General features: G+C 43.8%; 1 protein-coding gene across 2 annotated transcripts in view; it reads right to left on the bottom strand.

The window, feature by feature from the left end:
* TBC1D8 (TBC1 domain family member 8) overlaps positions 1-17,388 on the bottom strand; it is a 51,449-nt gene that overhangs the window by 6,201 nt on the left and 27,860 nt on the right. For both annotated transcript variants that reach the window (XM_054813728.1, XM_054813719.1), the window contains exons 6-15: positions 12,647-12,854; positions 11,284-11,478; positions 9,959-10,141; positions 9,363-9,513; positions 8,258-8,472; positions 7,321-7,438; positions 2,675-2,960; positions 2,037-2,166; positions 1,637-1,735; positions 1,011-1,079 (exon numbers count right to left, since the gene is read on the bottom strand). In XM_054813728.1, the coding sequence (XP_054669703.1) occupies positions 1,011-1,079; positions 1,637-1,735; positions 2,037-2,166; positions 2,675-2,960; positions 7,321-7,438; positions 8,258-8,472; positions 9,363-9,513; positions 9,959-10,141; positions 11,284-11,478; positions 12,647-12,854 (1,654 nt within the window). The remainder of the gene's footprint in view (positions 1-1,010; positions 1,080-1,636; positions 1,736-2,036; positions 2,167-2,674; positions 2,961-7,320; positions 7,439-8,257; positions 8,473-9,362; positions 9,514-9,958; positions 10,142-11,283; positions 11,479-12,646; positions 12,855-17,388) is intronic.

The raw sequence follows: 17,388 nt of genomic DNA on the forward strand, positions 1-17,388 counted from the left end.
TCCAGGGTAAGTGTCATACAGGCTTGACCTGCTCATTTATTCTCTCCAGACCTCTCCGTTTGGATACCGTACCTATTAGTCTTCCCTTAGGGACAGGCTGATGCAAAACAGAGTCCTGACAAGCTGTCCTGGGGAAGCAAGGGAGCTAATGAAGAAGGAACCACCACCAAGAAACGAAATGAGGAAAGGGGAGGAGTGCAAGCCAGTCAAAGCTCAGAAACAGAGGAGCAAGGAGCAGGAGGGAAGCACTGAAGAGCAAGTCCCAGCAGCATCCTCTTACAACCACTAATGGAGGGAGGATACAGCGGCTCTTAGCCACAAAGCTAGGTAACACTTAAGAACATACCACGGTCATACTCAGTACCTAGTATGTAGGGCTACGAACAACACACAAAAGAAATGGTCCATTAAGGGTGGTAATTATGTGCTTGGACCTCTAAATCAAGTAGTTGTATAAGCTTAGATGTCCCTGTCTCCAAATAACTTATAACAGTTCTTTCAAACATCAGCTTGACAGAAAGGAACTGAAGTAGAAACTGCTTTTAGTTCTAAAAAAAAAATATAATTAAAACTATTAGAAAATTGGGAAAAAATAGCAAGGACACAAGTTTGCGGAGATTTTTTTCCCCCATGGGAAACAGCGTCTGCCTTTAAAGAGCATTAGGAGAGCAGGACTTAAAAGTACTGCAGAGCTCCCAGTGAACAGAGCTACATATTATTTAATTTATTCTGCATGTGAAAGTTACCAGAACCTAATTTCTGGTGGACCATTTCCAAGCAGCAAGTTAGAAAGGAAACTCTGAAGCAATTCTCCTTTGAAGGATCAGTACATTACTATTCCTCTTTTAACAACTGGGCAACCACAGAAAGGACAAAATGACGAGGTCCCATCTGAACAGTACCGCCCAGGCAGAGGACTCGAGGTCCGAGGTGGCTCTGCAAAGCAACGGCTGGAAGTTACGCCCAGGAGCCTCAAATAGGTGCATCTCCTACTTTTCAGGGAGACCAACCTTGAACAAGTCATACAATTCCTCTAAGTCTTCAGGAAGAATCGAAACATCTGGGATGACAACTCGGAGCTTAAAAAGAACGAAAATCACGTTAGTGACAATCTTTTCTCCCATCATCACTGACGCGTGCAGGCCCACGAGCCCCGCAGGGACTGTATTTATGTGGTACAGCTGAAAACCGCAGCACTGAAAAAGCTTCGCAATTTTTCCCCCCTTCTTTAGGTTCACCCATTGGACAGATCGGTGAAAAGAGAAATTCCTCGAGGGCTGTTAGAAACAGAGACGGGAAGTCCCTAAGCTACAGGGCACAGGAGGCCAGGGAAGCATTGCATCGCACTCGCTCTCTTTTTACACTCTTCCCCAGGGCATCTACCTAGGGCCACCATCAGAGACAAGGTGCTGGGCTGGATGGTCCTGCAGTTGTTCTTAATGTTAAAGCCACCCTAGAAAACAGTGCATGTGGTCGCAAAATTAAACCCATCAGCATCCCAGGAAAGAGCTTTTTCCGGAGTCAGGAATGATTCTTCCTTTTTTCAAGATCTGGCGGTGCCTTTTAAAAAACAAAAGCCGTCCACCTCGAGAGAGGAGATGTTAAGCTACGTCAGTCGAAACAATACCCTACTCACCACATTTTGCTTGGTTGTGTCTTCATGGCTCTGCAGGACACGGATTCGGTGTTTGTAGCGCATGTGCTCTATCTGTGCCACAGAGTGGTCTCCAAATTTCTACAAGGGAGGAACAGAAGTTTATTATTTTTATAGTATTTTATGATATTTGTACTCATTTGCTGGAAATACAACTTTTAAAGTATATTGTGAGTCCTTGAAGAAAAAGCATACCCAGTCTCCAATTAATTAATCTGTCATTGTAGGTGTTTATACTACACCTAGCCTTGTGCATTTGAGCACTTAGTCAAGAAATCTGTAAAGATATGCATCAACTTTCAAAACATCCATGTTGAACTTAACCTTTTTCTTTTTTAAAATTCTAACTTAACTGACCAGTAGACACAGAGCAGTATCTTACCTCATAGGAGTCATGAATCAGGTTAGCTATTTCGGTCACTGGAGAGGATTCCTGGTCATCGCTGAAGAACGCATGGTGATTACCAATAGGTGGCAGAGGGCTTTCCTCGTTTTTGACATGCTCTAAAAACCTGAAGGGAAGAAATAAAAGCAACACAGATTACTCTGCACTGTGCTTTTCTCAACATAAATAAGCAAACACGTTCTATGGCCCAGACTTAGAAATAAGTTGCGTTTTGGGCTGCTAAGCTTTTCAAAAATGCCTTCATGATTACTCATCCGAGGAACGGCAAGCCAGCCAAATGACTAAATGCTGCCCAAGGAAGAAAACTTCTGTCTCCTTCAAGTCTGGAGCAGGAAGCCCGTCACTCTAGGGAAGGCACGAAGAGCAGCAGTAAATATTGCACATTGACGCAGTCGATGCATGTCTCTGCGCTGCCAGGAAATTTCACAGGACATCTACTTGTCCGATGTACAAAGGCCATTGTTTAAGGCGGACACTGCGAAAGCAGCAGCAAGGTAACACGGAGGGTCCCGCCGGTGCCTACAGAGCGCTGTCGATACCACGACGGCACCCAAATGCCTTTGTTTTACCGCAGAACAGTCTGTGATGGAAGGAGCACTCCTGTGTGGCCATACCTGCTCAGGATCATCAGGGCCTGCCCATCGTCCTTGCTGTTACACAGATCCACGGCGTTGGCTTCCAGTATGGCCAAGCCCAGCTGGAAAATGGCCTTGATCCCGTCATAGAAGAAGCAGTCCACAACGTTCACAGCACTTTCCAGGGGCATGATGCTAAGGAAAAGGGTAAGGAACCACGAAAGAGAAATGGAAGCTAAGGTTGTCAGATCCTTCATATGTTCAGCCAGCTCTGGAAGTTGTTCTTTTATAAGTTCTTCAAACACCGACTGGTCTACCTGAGCACCTGCAAGTCATAAAGAAACAGTATGAGGCAGGACTGACACAGGAAAAATCATTCTTTAATGATTGCTGTCAACTATCAACTGCAAGACTTTCTTAAAATTTAAACCGACAAGATACGCACACCCATCTGCAATGAAAAATCCCATTATGCTCCTGCTGTGATCTCAGCCCCAACCCTCATGTCCGTAATCCTTACTGTACAACTTTCTGCAAAGAAGATCGTGTTGATTCTGCTGTGGGCCTTTAGGGTGCAATGAAATAGTAATAGCAGCAGCTGTTGTTTTCGGCTAAAAGAGCACATAACAATTAAGTGCTAGTGAAAGCAATCTTAAAGCATTTCACTGTTTGACTTGGGATCTGTGCAATGAAAATAAGAGTACACATGCCCCTCCAGCATACGTGCTCAAGCCAGCAGGCAGCAGAGCTTTCATTCTGAGTGAGAAAATACAAGATGGAAATGCAGATATGGCTACACACACTGAGCAGGAAGAAAAATATTTACACGTGAATATACGTGCAGATATAAATATATACTTACATGCATATATATATATTTTAACAACAAAAGATTTCTGCAATGCCCAGATATAAGCTTTCCTAACTGTCCCAACCAGTCTTTCCAAAAGCAGCAGACTTGGGCTCTGTTTCAGCTACTAGCTCAGTCCTGCTTTGTCAGCAGCTATTGTGGAATCAATATAGTTTCGTATCATTAAAGAAGTGCCCTGTGTCTGCAAACCAGATCTGCCACATCAGGAGCTTTAACTGAAGATGCTGGAAGTTGCAAATGTTCCTGAATATATAATGCAGTTAGCTTTTCAATTATTTTATCTTTCAAGTTATTTCATGTAGTTGTTCTTTCTCATAGTCCATATTCTCCTAATATTAGGAGACAACTTTAATTGCTATGAAATGAAAACATATATCCCCCTAGCACTCAAAACTTCCGCTGTCCAGAAGCAGAATATAACCCGGACAATTTGTGGCAGAGAGCCAGCATATTTTGGCTTTGTATCCAAATTAAAAAAAAAAAAACCCAACAACAAAAACCCCAGCCAGCTATGACACTTCTCTGTCTTAGAACTTTTCACATCAAGCCACAAAAAGCTTCTGCTGGTGGCTGAACAAACATTACAGCACCACAAATCTAAAGTAAGTGCCCAGGGACATGCAAAGAGCTTTTGAGAATCACATCAAGCACAGTGCTTTCAAGAGATAGCCTTCTCACATCAGATGGTCATGAATAAGAAGGGTAGAGAAAGCAGAGGAGAAAACGGACTGGGGTTACTCAACAGAGGGCAGGTTTTTGGTTGGTTTTTTTTTAACAAACTTAACACAAACAATTTAATAGCCATAGTTAACACGGACCAAAAAACCAGAGCTGGTTTTAGGGGTATTTGAAGGAAGCCAGCAACAGATAGGCAGACATATAAAAACATCATTCCGGGCTCAGAGGCAGCACGGGAGAGACTGGCAAAAGCAGAGGTTGAAAAGGAATGTGCGATGCTGCCCAGATCTTTTGCAGAAGATTCATGTTATAATCAAGTGTTGACACTGTAGAAAAAAGTCAGGCAGGTGTATTCAAAGCGACTTTTGTGCCCACCTTTTCATTAGGCTCCCAGAAACCACGATATCTGAGCAACTGAACCTCTAACGTATTACAGCATGAAACCATAACGAGGTAGGAAAATACCAGGGTATCCATTTAAAAAATGATGACCCAAGACACAAACTAAATGACATCTCCAAGACTGAAAAGGCAAATCAGAGAAATTAAGTGAGCTTTTCACTGTTTCAAGAATTATAATAGCAAGATGATGACAGTCTGAACAGATAAAGTGAGGTAAGAAGGCCTGATGGTTTATGGACAGGATGGACAAGTCATGGTAACATGAGAGTAGGATGTGCATTCTCCTTGCCACCACTCTTGACCTGAGTACAACTTGTTTCTTATCTTGCAGCTATCTGCTTATAATTTCTCCTATGCATTGCAAAAGGGAGAAGGAAGGAGGGAATTCCGCAAGGAGGAGGAAACGGGTGCCAGCCCTGCCTGCTGGCTTTTCCCATTTCCAAGCAGAGAAATGATGAAAAGGCTTGTGAAAAGACAGAGCGGTCATAGCTGGCAAGGCTGAAGGAGGGAGGTGCTCATGTGATAAAAATAAAAAGATTGAGTAGGTCTCAGTTGCCTAAGTTTTGAGAGCAAAAATTATAACTAACTAACTAACTAAAAGATTTTGAATGTCATAAAGAAAAGACCCAAGAGAAGACAGAGCGGAGAAGGCCTGTTATAACCAAGGTCATGAATCCAGTAGCTGTTTTGACTGTAGAGATTACTGGCTGACACTGAAGAGGAAAAGCACGGTGACGGGTACCAAGGTCAGAGATCACCAAAGTTATAGAGAGATCAAAATCTGGACAACAGTGTTGGCAGTGCGGACAGAGAGGAAAAGTAGGGTCTTGGAAGTGTTATGCAGGAAGAAACAATGCAAAGTTTAGACAAGAGCTGGTTGCAAATCAAAAAAGAAGGTCAACTGAAATGTGAAGCCAAGAACAGTAACTCAAGCAACAGGAACCAGAGGAGGGGCAGGGTGGAGAAGATCAGTAGCACCGATTTGGCCACGCTAAGGTCTAGGGTAAATCAAAGCTGCAGAAGTAACGGCTCAGTGAAGCAACCATGCTGCAAAACTACACTGCTGCCATTTGACCAGGGGGAGCAGGGGAACTTCTGAGCTGAAGCCCCTGGCTCTTCGCACTGCAGTGAGCCACAGCAGTACCTCTTCTGCAGTCACCATACTCTTTCCTTTGGGTACAGAGGACAGCAAAACAGAGAGATGGGATAACCGAGACTACCAGCGCTCAAACCACGTAGGCTGTAGCCATGGCAAGTGACGGGCAAGACAGAAACCCAAAATTAAGTACAACTCAGAACAGTGATATGGCCCACTCAAGTTTATTTGGGTGTGAAGAATGCTACTTACAGGCAATAACCCATCAAGCACCAAAGTTATCAGTAACTCAAGACAGGCCCTAGGCTGATGATATCTAGAAATGCACAAGGACAGATAAAGCTGTGTTTCTTTTTTAATCAAGGAAGGAGACAGGCAAACATGGGAATAAGTCATCAAGATGGCAGTTTAACGTCATGTTAAACCATGTAACCCCAGTCTGTTTTCTCATCTGCTTTCTTTACCCTTCTTATTTATGGCCATCTGATGTGAGAAGACTGTCTCTTCAGAACCATAGTTCTGACAAGTGGGACAGTTACAGTGCCCAATCCACTAGTTGAAAATACCAATGGCATTCAAAGCACCACAAAACATCCTACGCACCCAGCTAACTTTGGAGTAACTCTGCTTTAACTCACTTTACCTGCCAGTTCAGTGACGAGACAATAACTGCAGCGGCACAGTGTCAGGAGGGAGATATGATGACAATCTCATCCTCCAAACAAAAGATGAGAAATCTTCTCAGATGTCTCCTCCTGCTCCCCAGGCAGTACACCAGTGCCCGCACCATTTCCAGCTCCCAGAACCACTGCTGCCAGGGATTTCCTCCTAGCCCTACCTCCTCACAAGTGACCCTGACCTCTCCTTTTGCTACAGTGATGGTTTAATGGCAGATGCTGGAACTAAAGAGTAAGGTTAGCAATAAAGAGGGAAAAGCTATCAAACGTTTCTGTAAGAGGAGGAAGTGACTGCAAAGAACAAATACTCTTTCTTGTAAGTATACCTACAATTACTGCGTCAAGCTGCTCAGCCCCTCTCTTTCTGTGCATTAGGCAGACGTTTGCACAACAGTCTTAAAATAGTTGCATTGCAAAGAACTGGAGGCAGCTCGTGCAGTACAAGGCACGCACTGCAGAGGGACTGGGCTTACTCCTTAATGCTGCATCTCACATTCAGAGGGGTTTGTAACAGCCCTCATTACCAAGGGCCAGTTTAGATGCAAGCCTGTATTAGTCCAGCAGCCAGGTCAGATCAGAAATACCTACCCTGGCAGCTCCTTCCTAGGTCTATTTTAAACAGCTCGAGTCTCTAATACTGAACACTCCTAACCAAGACACACAAGCTCTTCTATTTTTACCTAACAGGCAAAAGTGCTACCGCCTTCCGACCAACAGGCAGAAAAAGACAAACTGTAAAGCTGAGCTTATATTTATAGTTCTTGCAGTTCAAACCCTTCGAACAAAAACCAACCTTAGCTGGAAACTGAGCAGCCACCGCTGCTGTCCCTGCACACTGCACAAGTCGATGGACCACCTCACCCAAAGGGTCTGGACCTCAGAAGACCTCGAGCATTTTACTCACCCCAGTGCCATTCGGCTGCCCCTTTCCCAGTTAGCAAGAGGAGAGACACGAGCTCACCTATCACTCGGTGGTTGAAGTAATCTGGCAGCATTCGCTCACACACAGCAACCAGCAGCCAAAAGGCTTCTTCCTCTTTGGCGTACAACAGCAACACGGAGGTCAAAATATTCATAGACTTACAAGGGCAAAAAAGAAAATGGGATTTGTTAGTGACAGCAAATCCTACTGACAAAAGCTGAATTGTGGCTGTTTTTAAAGAAGGGAAAGTAGCCTAACATGATGTAAACAACTAAAAAAAACCGTCAAGAGAAAGGTAATAGACAGTGAATATATAATTGCAAGAATTTTTTCAAGCTTATGTATACTGCTTTTCCTAAAAGCAATAGGAAACAAGCACAGTACTGGATTTGCCCAGGTACAAAGTAGGTTACTGATGGGGCAAGATGTTTTGGGACTGCTTTCCCCACCTCCCTGTGTTTGTATTTCGAAAGAATGTAAGGGATCTGGAACCAGTCTGATGTTAAATCCGAATTCAGGGAGCTGCACAGAAGGTAAAGTTATTATTTTAGCTGGCCAGCTGGGTAAAGTACTTCATAATTTGTCATCACTTTTGGCAGAAACCTCTGTCCCTGTGTTCTCCGTGAATCTCATCGGTGCAGGACAGTTTATTTTGCGCTTACTTACCCAAGTATTGGGTAAGAAACGCACTTTTGAACAAACAGAAGCATCAGAAACATTTTTTTTCCTCTCCTTTAACTCTAAATGCAGTTTGCAAATGCTGAGGGAAGACTGTTGTTAAGCCAGAGTACCAGCCTATGCACTTGTTTTCCAGAGCAAATGACATTTAGTATCTAAAATCATGTATTTTTCATAACTAAAAAGACATTATTCATCAAAACCACCATTAAAAATACTCCCAAGAGAATGACAAGGCTGAGAGAGCAGAATGAGGGGGAAAAAAGCAGCGAGCGTTATCCCGCTGGGAGTTTCTCACCTGGCAGTATCCTATTTTGGGGTTCCTGTGTGCATACGCCGTGAGCACCCTTCTCAGGGCGGCTATCCCCGTCTCGCTCTGGAAGGCGGGGTGCTCGGGCAGCGAGCGGTGGAGGTCACGCTCGATCTCCTCCGTCGCCATACAGCACTTGCCCATGGACGCCTCCACCAAATGTACGTAGTAACCGGGATGCGAGGTGAGATCCGTCACAGCGTCTGACGGCAGCAGGGAGAGAGAAGGAGGAAGACGCAAATGTTAAGTACCTCTTAACGCTACACTTAAGCTCAAAAGGATATAAGCAAGACGGTTTTTTCCCCCCCAAGGTCTGTGAATTTAGTGAAATCTCCAGACCTAAAAGAAATAAAGTCCTAGCAGAATACATGTCTTGAAAACAAAATAAATATTAGCAAAGCTTATATGGCGCAACATCATTCAAAACACGTTAATATTGACGTTGAGCAGAAAACTTCCCCAGCAGAAAGTATTACTGGGAGAAATGTACTCAGCCACTGTTCACGCCCTCCAAGGAGGAAAAACTCCACGTGAAGGAATACTTTTTACAAAGGTTTGAACATGTCATATACTGGATTAAAGGCTAAACTTGAGATCATATTGTAAGCACATTCTGGCTCTGCCAGATCTGTGGCTGAAACGAGTTGTTTTTTCCATCTCCAGTTTCTATTACCCCTGCCAACATTCAATAAGAAACAGGAGCAGGACTGCTGACTTTAAGATGTCATTATTTTGCAATAATTTGATTTGTCTAGGGTTAAATCAATATTTATGCTACAATCTAATTGTTGCTTGAAGATGAACATTATTTTATGAAAAGATGACGTTAATTTTAAATTACACAGATGAAGCAGATGTTGTTTCAATTCTTCTGCACATCATGTCATGTTATCCAGAGATAAATTTTTTACAAATCTACCTAGGTATTTCCTTGCACTTATTAGTTCAGTAGCTGATCATCTCTCTTCTGCAAGCACCACCACAAACTCCAGGTAAATGACATTTAATTGCCCTTGGGAGATTTCCTGCCTAAATGTTTTGTCACATTCAGAATCAGATGATGCCTACAGCCAACATTTCTAAGAGTGCTCACCTGAGAAAAGCAGCCAGAGTTTGCCTCTTAAGGATTCAGGGATTCCCATTGCAACAAGTTTTCTGATCTTCTCTGTGCGGAACATGCACACGGTTCTGCCATATTCTACAAAATGGTCATCCCACAGACTCTCTTTGATTTGCTCCCTAGACTAGGAACAAGAAGGTATCTTTTAAAAGAACAAATTGTGTGCTTGTAAGAACTGGTAAACAGAAACATTTTACATATTGGAAATTCCACGAGGTATTTCCATTACCAATGGATATGGGAAGTCTGCTCTAAGGACTACAACTTTCCCCATTTTGCATATGGCATTCCACACACAGGGGCAAGCGGAACTGATCAGACAGGGAGAAAAATTATAAATATCCACCAGAAAGAAATGGGGGGGGGTAGGGAGAAGAAAAAACTCCAAGAAAATAGAAAAGCCATTATCCCATAGCTAACTTCTCCAGCCAGTACGGAGTTCATTTTACTAAAAATGAGTATCTGTTTGAATGTCACCCCAGCTTTTAAAAACAAACAAACAAACAAAACAACCAAAAAAACCCCCAAACCCCAACAACCTCCTACAACTTCCCCCAAATGGTACATACCTTTCCAAAATCAAGGCCTGCCATCCCCGACTGATGAAAGTCCGACCTTAGTGCTTCTGCATTGAGCAGGTAACTGCTCTCCCTTCCGCATTCGCTTCTCTCCTTGCTTTGGGAAGCCTCTGTTCCCGGACACGCGGGCTCACCGTCCCTCAGCACGCACGTGGATCCAAAGGCAGGAGTGTTCTGCAACGCAGAATCAAAGCGTCAGCTGCTGAGAAGAGGGTAAGAACTACGTCCTCAACTGTCTTCAAGAAACAGAGCTGGGTTCGCCTTTGTCTTTTGCATCAAAATGTTTCACACCTTTTAGGAGGAAAGGCCTTACATTAGACTTTCTTCGAATTATCATTCATTGGTATGTCAGAAAAAGAAGTTATTAGTAAATTCTTAGTGTCTTTGATGACAAACTACCAAACAATCTTCTACTTTGGTTAGGATTTGAAAAACGGAATCAGAGAATAATTTAGGTTGGAGGGGACCACCTTTTTCCATCCCTTGCTCAAAGCAGGGCCCCTCGGACCAGGTTGGTGGGGGCTGTGTACAGTTGGGTTGAGTAGCTCCAAGGAAGGGGAGTCCACCCTCTCTGGGCAGCTCGGTCCAGCTCTGCCCACCCTTGAGGGGAGATCTTTCTTTTTATCTAATTGGATTTCCCCTTGCAGCAACTTGTGACTGCTCCCATTTGTCTTTTAGCTGGCACCTCTGACAGTTCGGTTCCATCTCCTCTGTAACTCCCCATTAGCTAGTGGAAGACAGGCTGAACAAGCCCTGCTCCCTCAACCTCTCCTCATAAAGCATGTGCTCCAGCCCCTGGTCATCTTGTAGCCGTCCACTAGACTTCAACTTGTCAATGCTTTTCTTGTGTGGTGGGGTAGAGTCAAAATCAGACACAGTACTCCTGATCATCCTCAGAAGTGCTGAATAAAAGGGAACAGTAACATCCCTTGACCTGCTGGTCTCACCATGACCCCCCCAACTTTTCCACAAGGTTGCTCTCCAGCCAGCCAGACTGCATGGGGTTACATGCAGTCCCAGTTGCATGGGGTTACTCTGCCAGACTTCGCATTTGCTTTTGTTGAACTTCATAAGGTCTCCATCGGCCCATTCTGCCAGATCATTGAGGTCTCTGTGAAGGGCAGCCCCATCCCCAAGCATATTCACTGCTCCCCCACATTGTGTCAATCACAACCATGCTGCAGGCGCGCTCCATCCCGTCAGGCAGGTCATCAGACAGCACTGGCCCAAGATCAACCCCCTGAGGAAGGCAGGACAACAGACCAATGGATAAACACATTGAATTCATAATCCCAAAAAACCCAGAAGTTCAGTACCTGGTTCTTATTTTGCAAGTTGTTACAGTGCACTGGGTTGCTGGAGTTCACTTCTTTCAGCCTCTGGAGCAGGTTCTCCACCAAAGTATCCCGGTCCTTCAGCTCAATGAACTGAAAGGCCATCTTGCTCCTTATGCTAACAATGATGGGATTAGGGAGAAGGCTTGTGTCTTCCATCTTCTCTATACTGATTACCTTTTCCAGAAACATTACAGAAAACACATTATGCACCATATCCACAGAAACATCTTCAAATATTCAAATGTACAAAACCAGCATTCATTTACACACGTGCTTTAAACATGGTTATTCAGATTGGCTTTCCTTGATCAGACACATCCTGCCACCCAAAGTTAATGGTCTCTTTAGAAGCTCAAAGTAGGCACCAAAAAGTATTCCAGCTGCCTTTTTTTTTTTTAATGACTTTGTCACCCACTTCTAGAGAGTGGACTGAGGGGAAAGACAAGAAAGAGGATTGATGATTAAAACGAGATTTAGAAATGGATCAACTTGGTCAAATTCTGGGATATGCAGGAGGAAATTTACTTTCATGCTCCTGAGGACAGGGGAAAACAGTTGTTTTGTTGTTTGTTATTACATACATAACACTGTTCTTGTGTTGTTTTTTATTTCTCTAACAGTGGAAGGTAAGTTGCTACAGTTAGGATATTTTGATGTTACTCTGTTATTAGCTGAGGATGAAAGGAAAGCTTTAATTAAAAGATCATAACAGCCTTGTAAACACAGCAGATCAGGCAGGTGTTTGCTGACAGCTTCCTTCTCCTCTTCTACACCCACCACCTTCCCATGCATCCTCTGTTCCATTTAAATAAGTCTCTTGATTTCATGGAAATGTGACAGCTCGTCACTGCCTCCAGAACATCCCCTTTTTCTCTCTGCTCTACAGGTTTGCAAAGTATCCACAGTTTGCTAGAGTTTCTCTATGGAGGGAGAGCTTCAACAAGTGTTGATCCCAGGCAAGGATGCTTTTATACGGCTACAACGGTCCAAGCTGACGTCTCCACCAACATCCAGCTGGATGTAGGCATTTGTGGAGCTGGGAGAGGAGTGCTGTCCGAGTCTTGGACCAAGCAGACTCTGGTTTTGCAGTGCTCCGTCCTGCTGCATTACCTGTCCATACTTCCCTTTGACGATCACGTTGAGTTACCCATGCATATTTTTAGGAACTCATGTCCTAATGAGTCCCAGAACAAGCTTTACAACAATCCCATAGGCATGATACGCACAAACATCCTACTCTTTTTCATCAAACGATAGTCTGCAGGCAAGTCAAGTGACAGTGGATGCTTAGGGCAGAAAAAGGCAGATATGGACCCAAAATGAAACAAACAAACGACTCTACCTCTCTAAGTGGGATGATAACATTGCAGCAGCCATTTTCTTTGCTGGCAAAACAGATATAACTGTCTGAAGTATACATCCTTCCCGCTGTGTGACAGCGACTAAACGGCGTCCAGAGAGAGCAGTCTACAACTTCATGCAGCTTCTCCTTCCTGGGCAATCTGAAGAAGGCCCGAAAGAATTCATTCTGCGCTCTGGCTTCAAGATCCCTTAAGAGAAAGCAATAAGAGCGAATCACAAGACCCTGAAAGCCAGGACATCCAGCGCAAGGTTCGTTTTCTTGTTAGCCTCACCAAGAGCGAGGGATACAGAATAAAAGCACCGTGCACAGCAATCTTCACTGCCTATGTGAACAGATCAATAAAAGACCAACTTTGAAATACAACAAAGAATCGTCATCATCATCAACACTTGCTTAACAATAAGATCAAAAGCAACTATTGTAATGAGTAGGAAAGAAAAGGACACTAATTTAAATCACCTGGTTTGTTGGGGTTTTTTAAAAATTACTATTTAGCCATGCATTTTCAATGGCTGCTGTACCACTTTCCAGCCTCAAAGAGTTACAGATTTCAGTGCCCAGCAGATAACTAAATCTTTTACCTGATGAACATACATTGAGCAACACAGCTTAGCTTTATGATCCTTGTTTCCCTTCCCAGTAGCATTACCAACATCACCCCAGGGATTTGCATCTGCACCCAAAAGTAATGCATTTGTTCGATGAGTGCTTCCAAAGTGGTCAGTAATAGAAGAGTTAATGATGGTGGCATTTACATCACGGCATCCTTGACTTGCAGAGGTATCAGCCTCTGACAGCCCTCAGAACAGTTGCAAAACACAAAACAGTTTCAGGTCACTTACAGACTCAGTTGGGAGTAACAGCACCAGCTAAATTCAGTTTGGACTTGGCTTCCTTCCAGCCACCCATCCACATTTACGTGGAGAGAAAAAGTTTAAATAAATGAAGCTTTCATTACTGAGCTATGGTTATACAGACTTGGCTTCGGGGATTTTTTTTTTTCTTGTCCTTTTTTAATGAAGAAGTCTGCAGTAATTTAGAGAGCTGTGCAATTACATTATAAACAGGCCATGGCAATTAGCTCACCAACAGCAGCTCCAGAAACATTAGGGCTTAAATTCTATCATTTTCTTTACTACAAGTAAATTTTTCCAAACATGATTCACCTTAGGAAAAAAAAAAAAAAGCAAAAAAAAAAAAAAGCTTGACTTTGTTACGGTGAAAGAATTTAAAGCGTGGGCTGCAGCATAACAGGGAGTGGTACCTTGGTGCTGTAAATCCCCTCTCCGCTCCTTCCTTCATCCTCCTCTTCTGCAGACACCCTCCCCCTACCCCAGCCCTGCTGCTTAAAAATAAGTTGAGACAGATGATGCCTCTGCTTCAGTAAGTAAATCAATTGTTTTGTTTTGTTTTTTTTATTTCAGTTTAATCCATAGAGAGAACTAAAGCCTTGTGAAACAAGGAGGAAGACAATCCAGAACAAACCGAGACCTGAGAAGGGAGGATCCGTATCTGGGACCAACAGAAAAGACAGAATGCGCTCGACCAGCATTCGGCTGCTGTTTCCTTCTCAAGCATTATCTTCCTTAATAAGATTATCCAAGGAAAACAGACAAATCGTCTCCTGTTTTTTCACAAAGAACAAAGGAAAACCCTCTTTGTGAAGGACGACAAAAAGGTTGAAATTCCACAGCGAGAGCAACTCTGATAAGTGCCTGCAGCGATCTGCTATTGTGACAAAGCTGGATCAGGATATGCCTCCTAGTTAACTCACCACTAAAATATTTTCCATTTCTGCACAGCACAGATGAATGCTGCTGATAGCATCTGCAGTCAGGTCCGGGTAGAGCCGTGCTCTCCTGCTATTGTGCCGAGAAGGTAAGAACCTCCCTGGATCTACTCGGTCGTGAAAATTTCCATACCTTTATGTGAAAAGAGGCGTTACACAGAAGAGTGGGACCTCTGTTGAGGCAGAGATTGTCTGATATTTAAGAGATGACTGTTTCTAATGCTCCAAAATCTGCAGTTTCTGAGTCCCCAGGATTTTGCTGCATCTCTTGGGGCTGTGGGCTCCAGGTGAGGGGGTCTTTCAGACAAGAAACCACAAGTTTTTAAGCTGAAGAATGACATTTCCTGTATCTGATACTAAGTAAATTCACCAAGCACTGCATCCAGCCCCCTCACCCTGTACCGGGGGAAGGCTGCCAACCCTAACATCCCTGGAACCGCCTGTCCCCCGTGACTCAGGATGGGGGGGGTCACACAGGGTCACCGCAGGGACCGCACCGCAGCCAGGGCTGCCCCAGAGACAAGTGCCGAAACAGGGGCCAGCCCGCCGGCAGGAGGGAACGAAAAATGGTAGCACGGGCATGAAATGCTGTCAGCACTTACCACTGTGGGCTCAAATAAGAGCTTTTATTAGAAAGTGGCACACCGTGAAAGTATTTCCTGTTAGGCAGGCAAATTCTAGGGTTTAAAGCAATTACTTCCCTTCATAAATACAGCCAAACAAAATTAGAGCTGGTTAAAAAAACTCAAACCCTGTAACTCCAGAAAACCCAGAAACGAAATTAGCTCCTAAAACAAGACAGGCAATTGTTTCGACATGATACAGCAAAGATGCAGCAACTGGCCCCTGTCACCAGGTCCCACAGCTTCCATTTTGAGTTTCACAATGCCTCCAACGCTGAACAGAAACAGAACCTTTCTACCTGCTGCCCAATCTGTTTGAAATTTTCTTCTCTAGCTTAACAATTTCCATGGTGGTTTCATTTTTAAGCAAATACAGCATACTGAGCTGTACCTAAGGAAAAAAAAAAAGGAATGCTATCGTTATGTAAAAATAACGTTTGAGTGTTTACACATGCATCAGAAGAATAAAAGGCGAGAAGATGCAATTGCCTTGTTCCCTACTTTTCAGAAAACTCAGCAATTCTTTCCAAGCGCAGTTCCCGACTTGCACATTACGGGATCCTGGACTGCCTCCAACTCCAGCACTTCAAAGCGAACGGCAAGTCTGAACTGCGATAGCTCCTTGTGTGTGACCCCTATGTTACCTTCCAAGAGTTTTAAATTAAAGGAAACAACGCACAAAACTAACAAAATGCCTAAAATTATGTCCTCACTGTCAAATGTTTTTTTTCTCTGCTTTAAATCTAACAGAAGTCAACTTGGCAAGATTTTAGCTCTGCTGAGTCACTCGCTGCCTATCTAAAATCTAAACAGACTGGTTGACCTCTTGCTTTTAGAGACCTATTACTAGACTCTTCTTGCTATTCAGACTCCAGAAAGTTACAGATTTTGGAAATAACACCCCCAATGATATAAGTCTTGCTTATTGGAAGAACTGCTAAATTTGCGTGGCAAGAAAGGCTTCTCGTAAGCAACCCAGGAGAAGTTATCTGAGACGAGCCAACACGGACTTGTCAGGACACATGTGAACTGAACATCATTCCCTTACACAGCAGGAACACTGGACTTGTAGGTGAGGAGATGCAATGGATGTTTTAGCCAGAATTTATGAAAGTCTTGATATTTCTTCACATGGAACTAATAAAACTGGATCAAAGTTAAAAACTGTTGTACCATGCCAGTTGAAAAAGAGTACCCCAAAAAGCAATCCTCAAAGGTTGCACGGTAAATTGGAAGGCTGTGTCGAGAGGACCTCCTTGGGGGTCTCTCCTGGACTAGCTTCTGTTCAATGTCTTCATCAGCAATGTGCACAACGGATCAAGAGATTGTTGTTATTAAACTTGCACACAACGTGAGGCTGGTAGAGGCTAATGAGCAGAACGGGATCAGATTCAGATTGATATTCGTAAACTTAAGGGACGGTGTGGGAAAAAAAGCATTACAAGTATTTTCAGCTGTACATCATAAGCTGCACAAATGCAGCATGGAGATCCAACTCCACCGGCAGCCATTCAGCAAGAAGACAAGACCGAGGGGTGACACGGGATCACAAGTTGAATGTGAGCCAGCAGCCTCACGCTCAGAGGAGGAAGAGGAGCACCGCGCTGGGCTGCAGAAGTGCACGACCATCAAGATGCGGCACGGCGGTCCCGGAGCTGCTGCAGAGACCGTTGTGCTGCTCCTGCCCTGATCAGTGCCAGTGAGGTGTCGGGGGCAATCCTGTATCCCATCACCCCACACCTGCAGCCGCATAGGATAAGTGACAAATGTCCAGAGGAGAGTGACCAGAAGGGCTAAAATCAGGACCGATAAGAAAAACCTGGATGAACTAGGGCAGTGCAGTTTAAAGAAGAGACGAGACAGGAGATGCATACCAACCTCCAAATAGACAAACGGTTGCTCTAAAGAAAGAGAACATCTGATCTCTTCAATAGTACCAGGTAGGACAAGAAGTAACAGACTCAAAAAGCAGCACGAAAGATTCAAATTAAATTTCAGAAAGACTTTTCAATGATAGGACAGTGAAGTACTGGTATGGATCCTAGTACTTCCATTACTGGAAATCCTTAAAAAGAGGTTAGGCAATCATCTGTCATGAATGACACACAGAGATAACCCAAGCCCTGCCTTTTGCCGGGCAGATGCAATAAAAGGAGGTTCTTTCTAGTCATACCCTCCTTGTTACTGAAGGTTTACAGCATTCTCGGATCCCCTCTCTGAAGGAATTAATGCGGACTGAAGTGACATTTACAATTCAAGATACTTCAAACAGTTTCCATTCAGCTTAGATCAGTGTTAAAAACCTTCTC

This window comes from Grus americana, chromosome 1 (genome assembly GCF_028858705.1).
Source record: "Grus americana isolate bGruAme1 chromosome 1, bGruAme1.mat, whole genome shotgun sequence".
NCBI lineage: Eukaryota > Metazoa > Chordata > Aves > Gruiformes > Gruidae > Grus > Grus americana.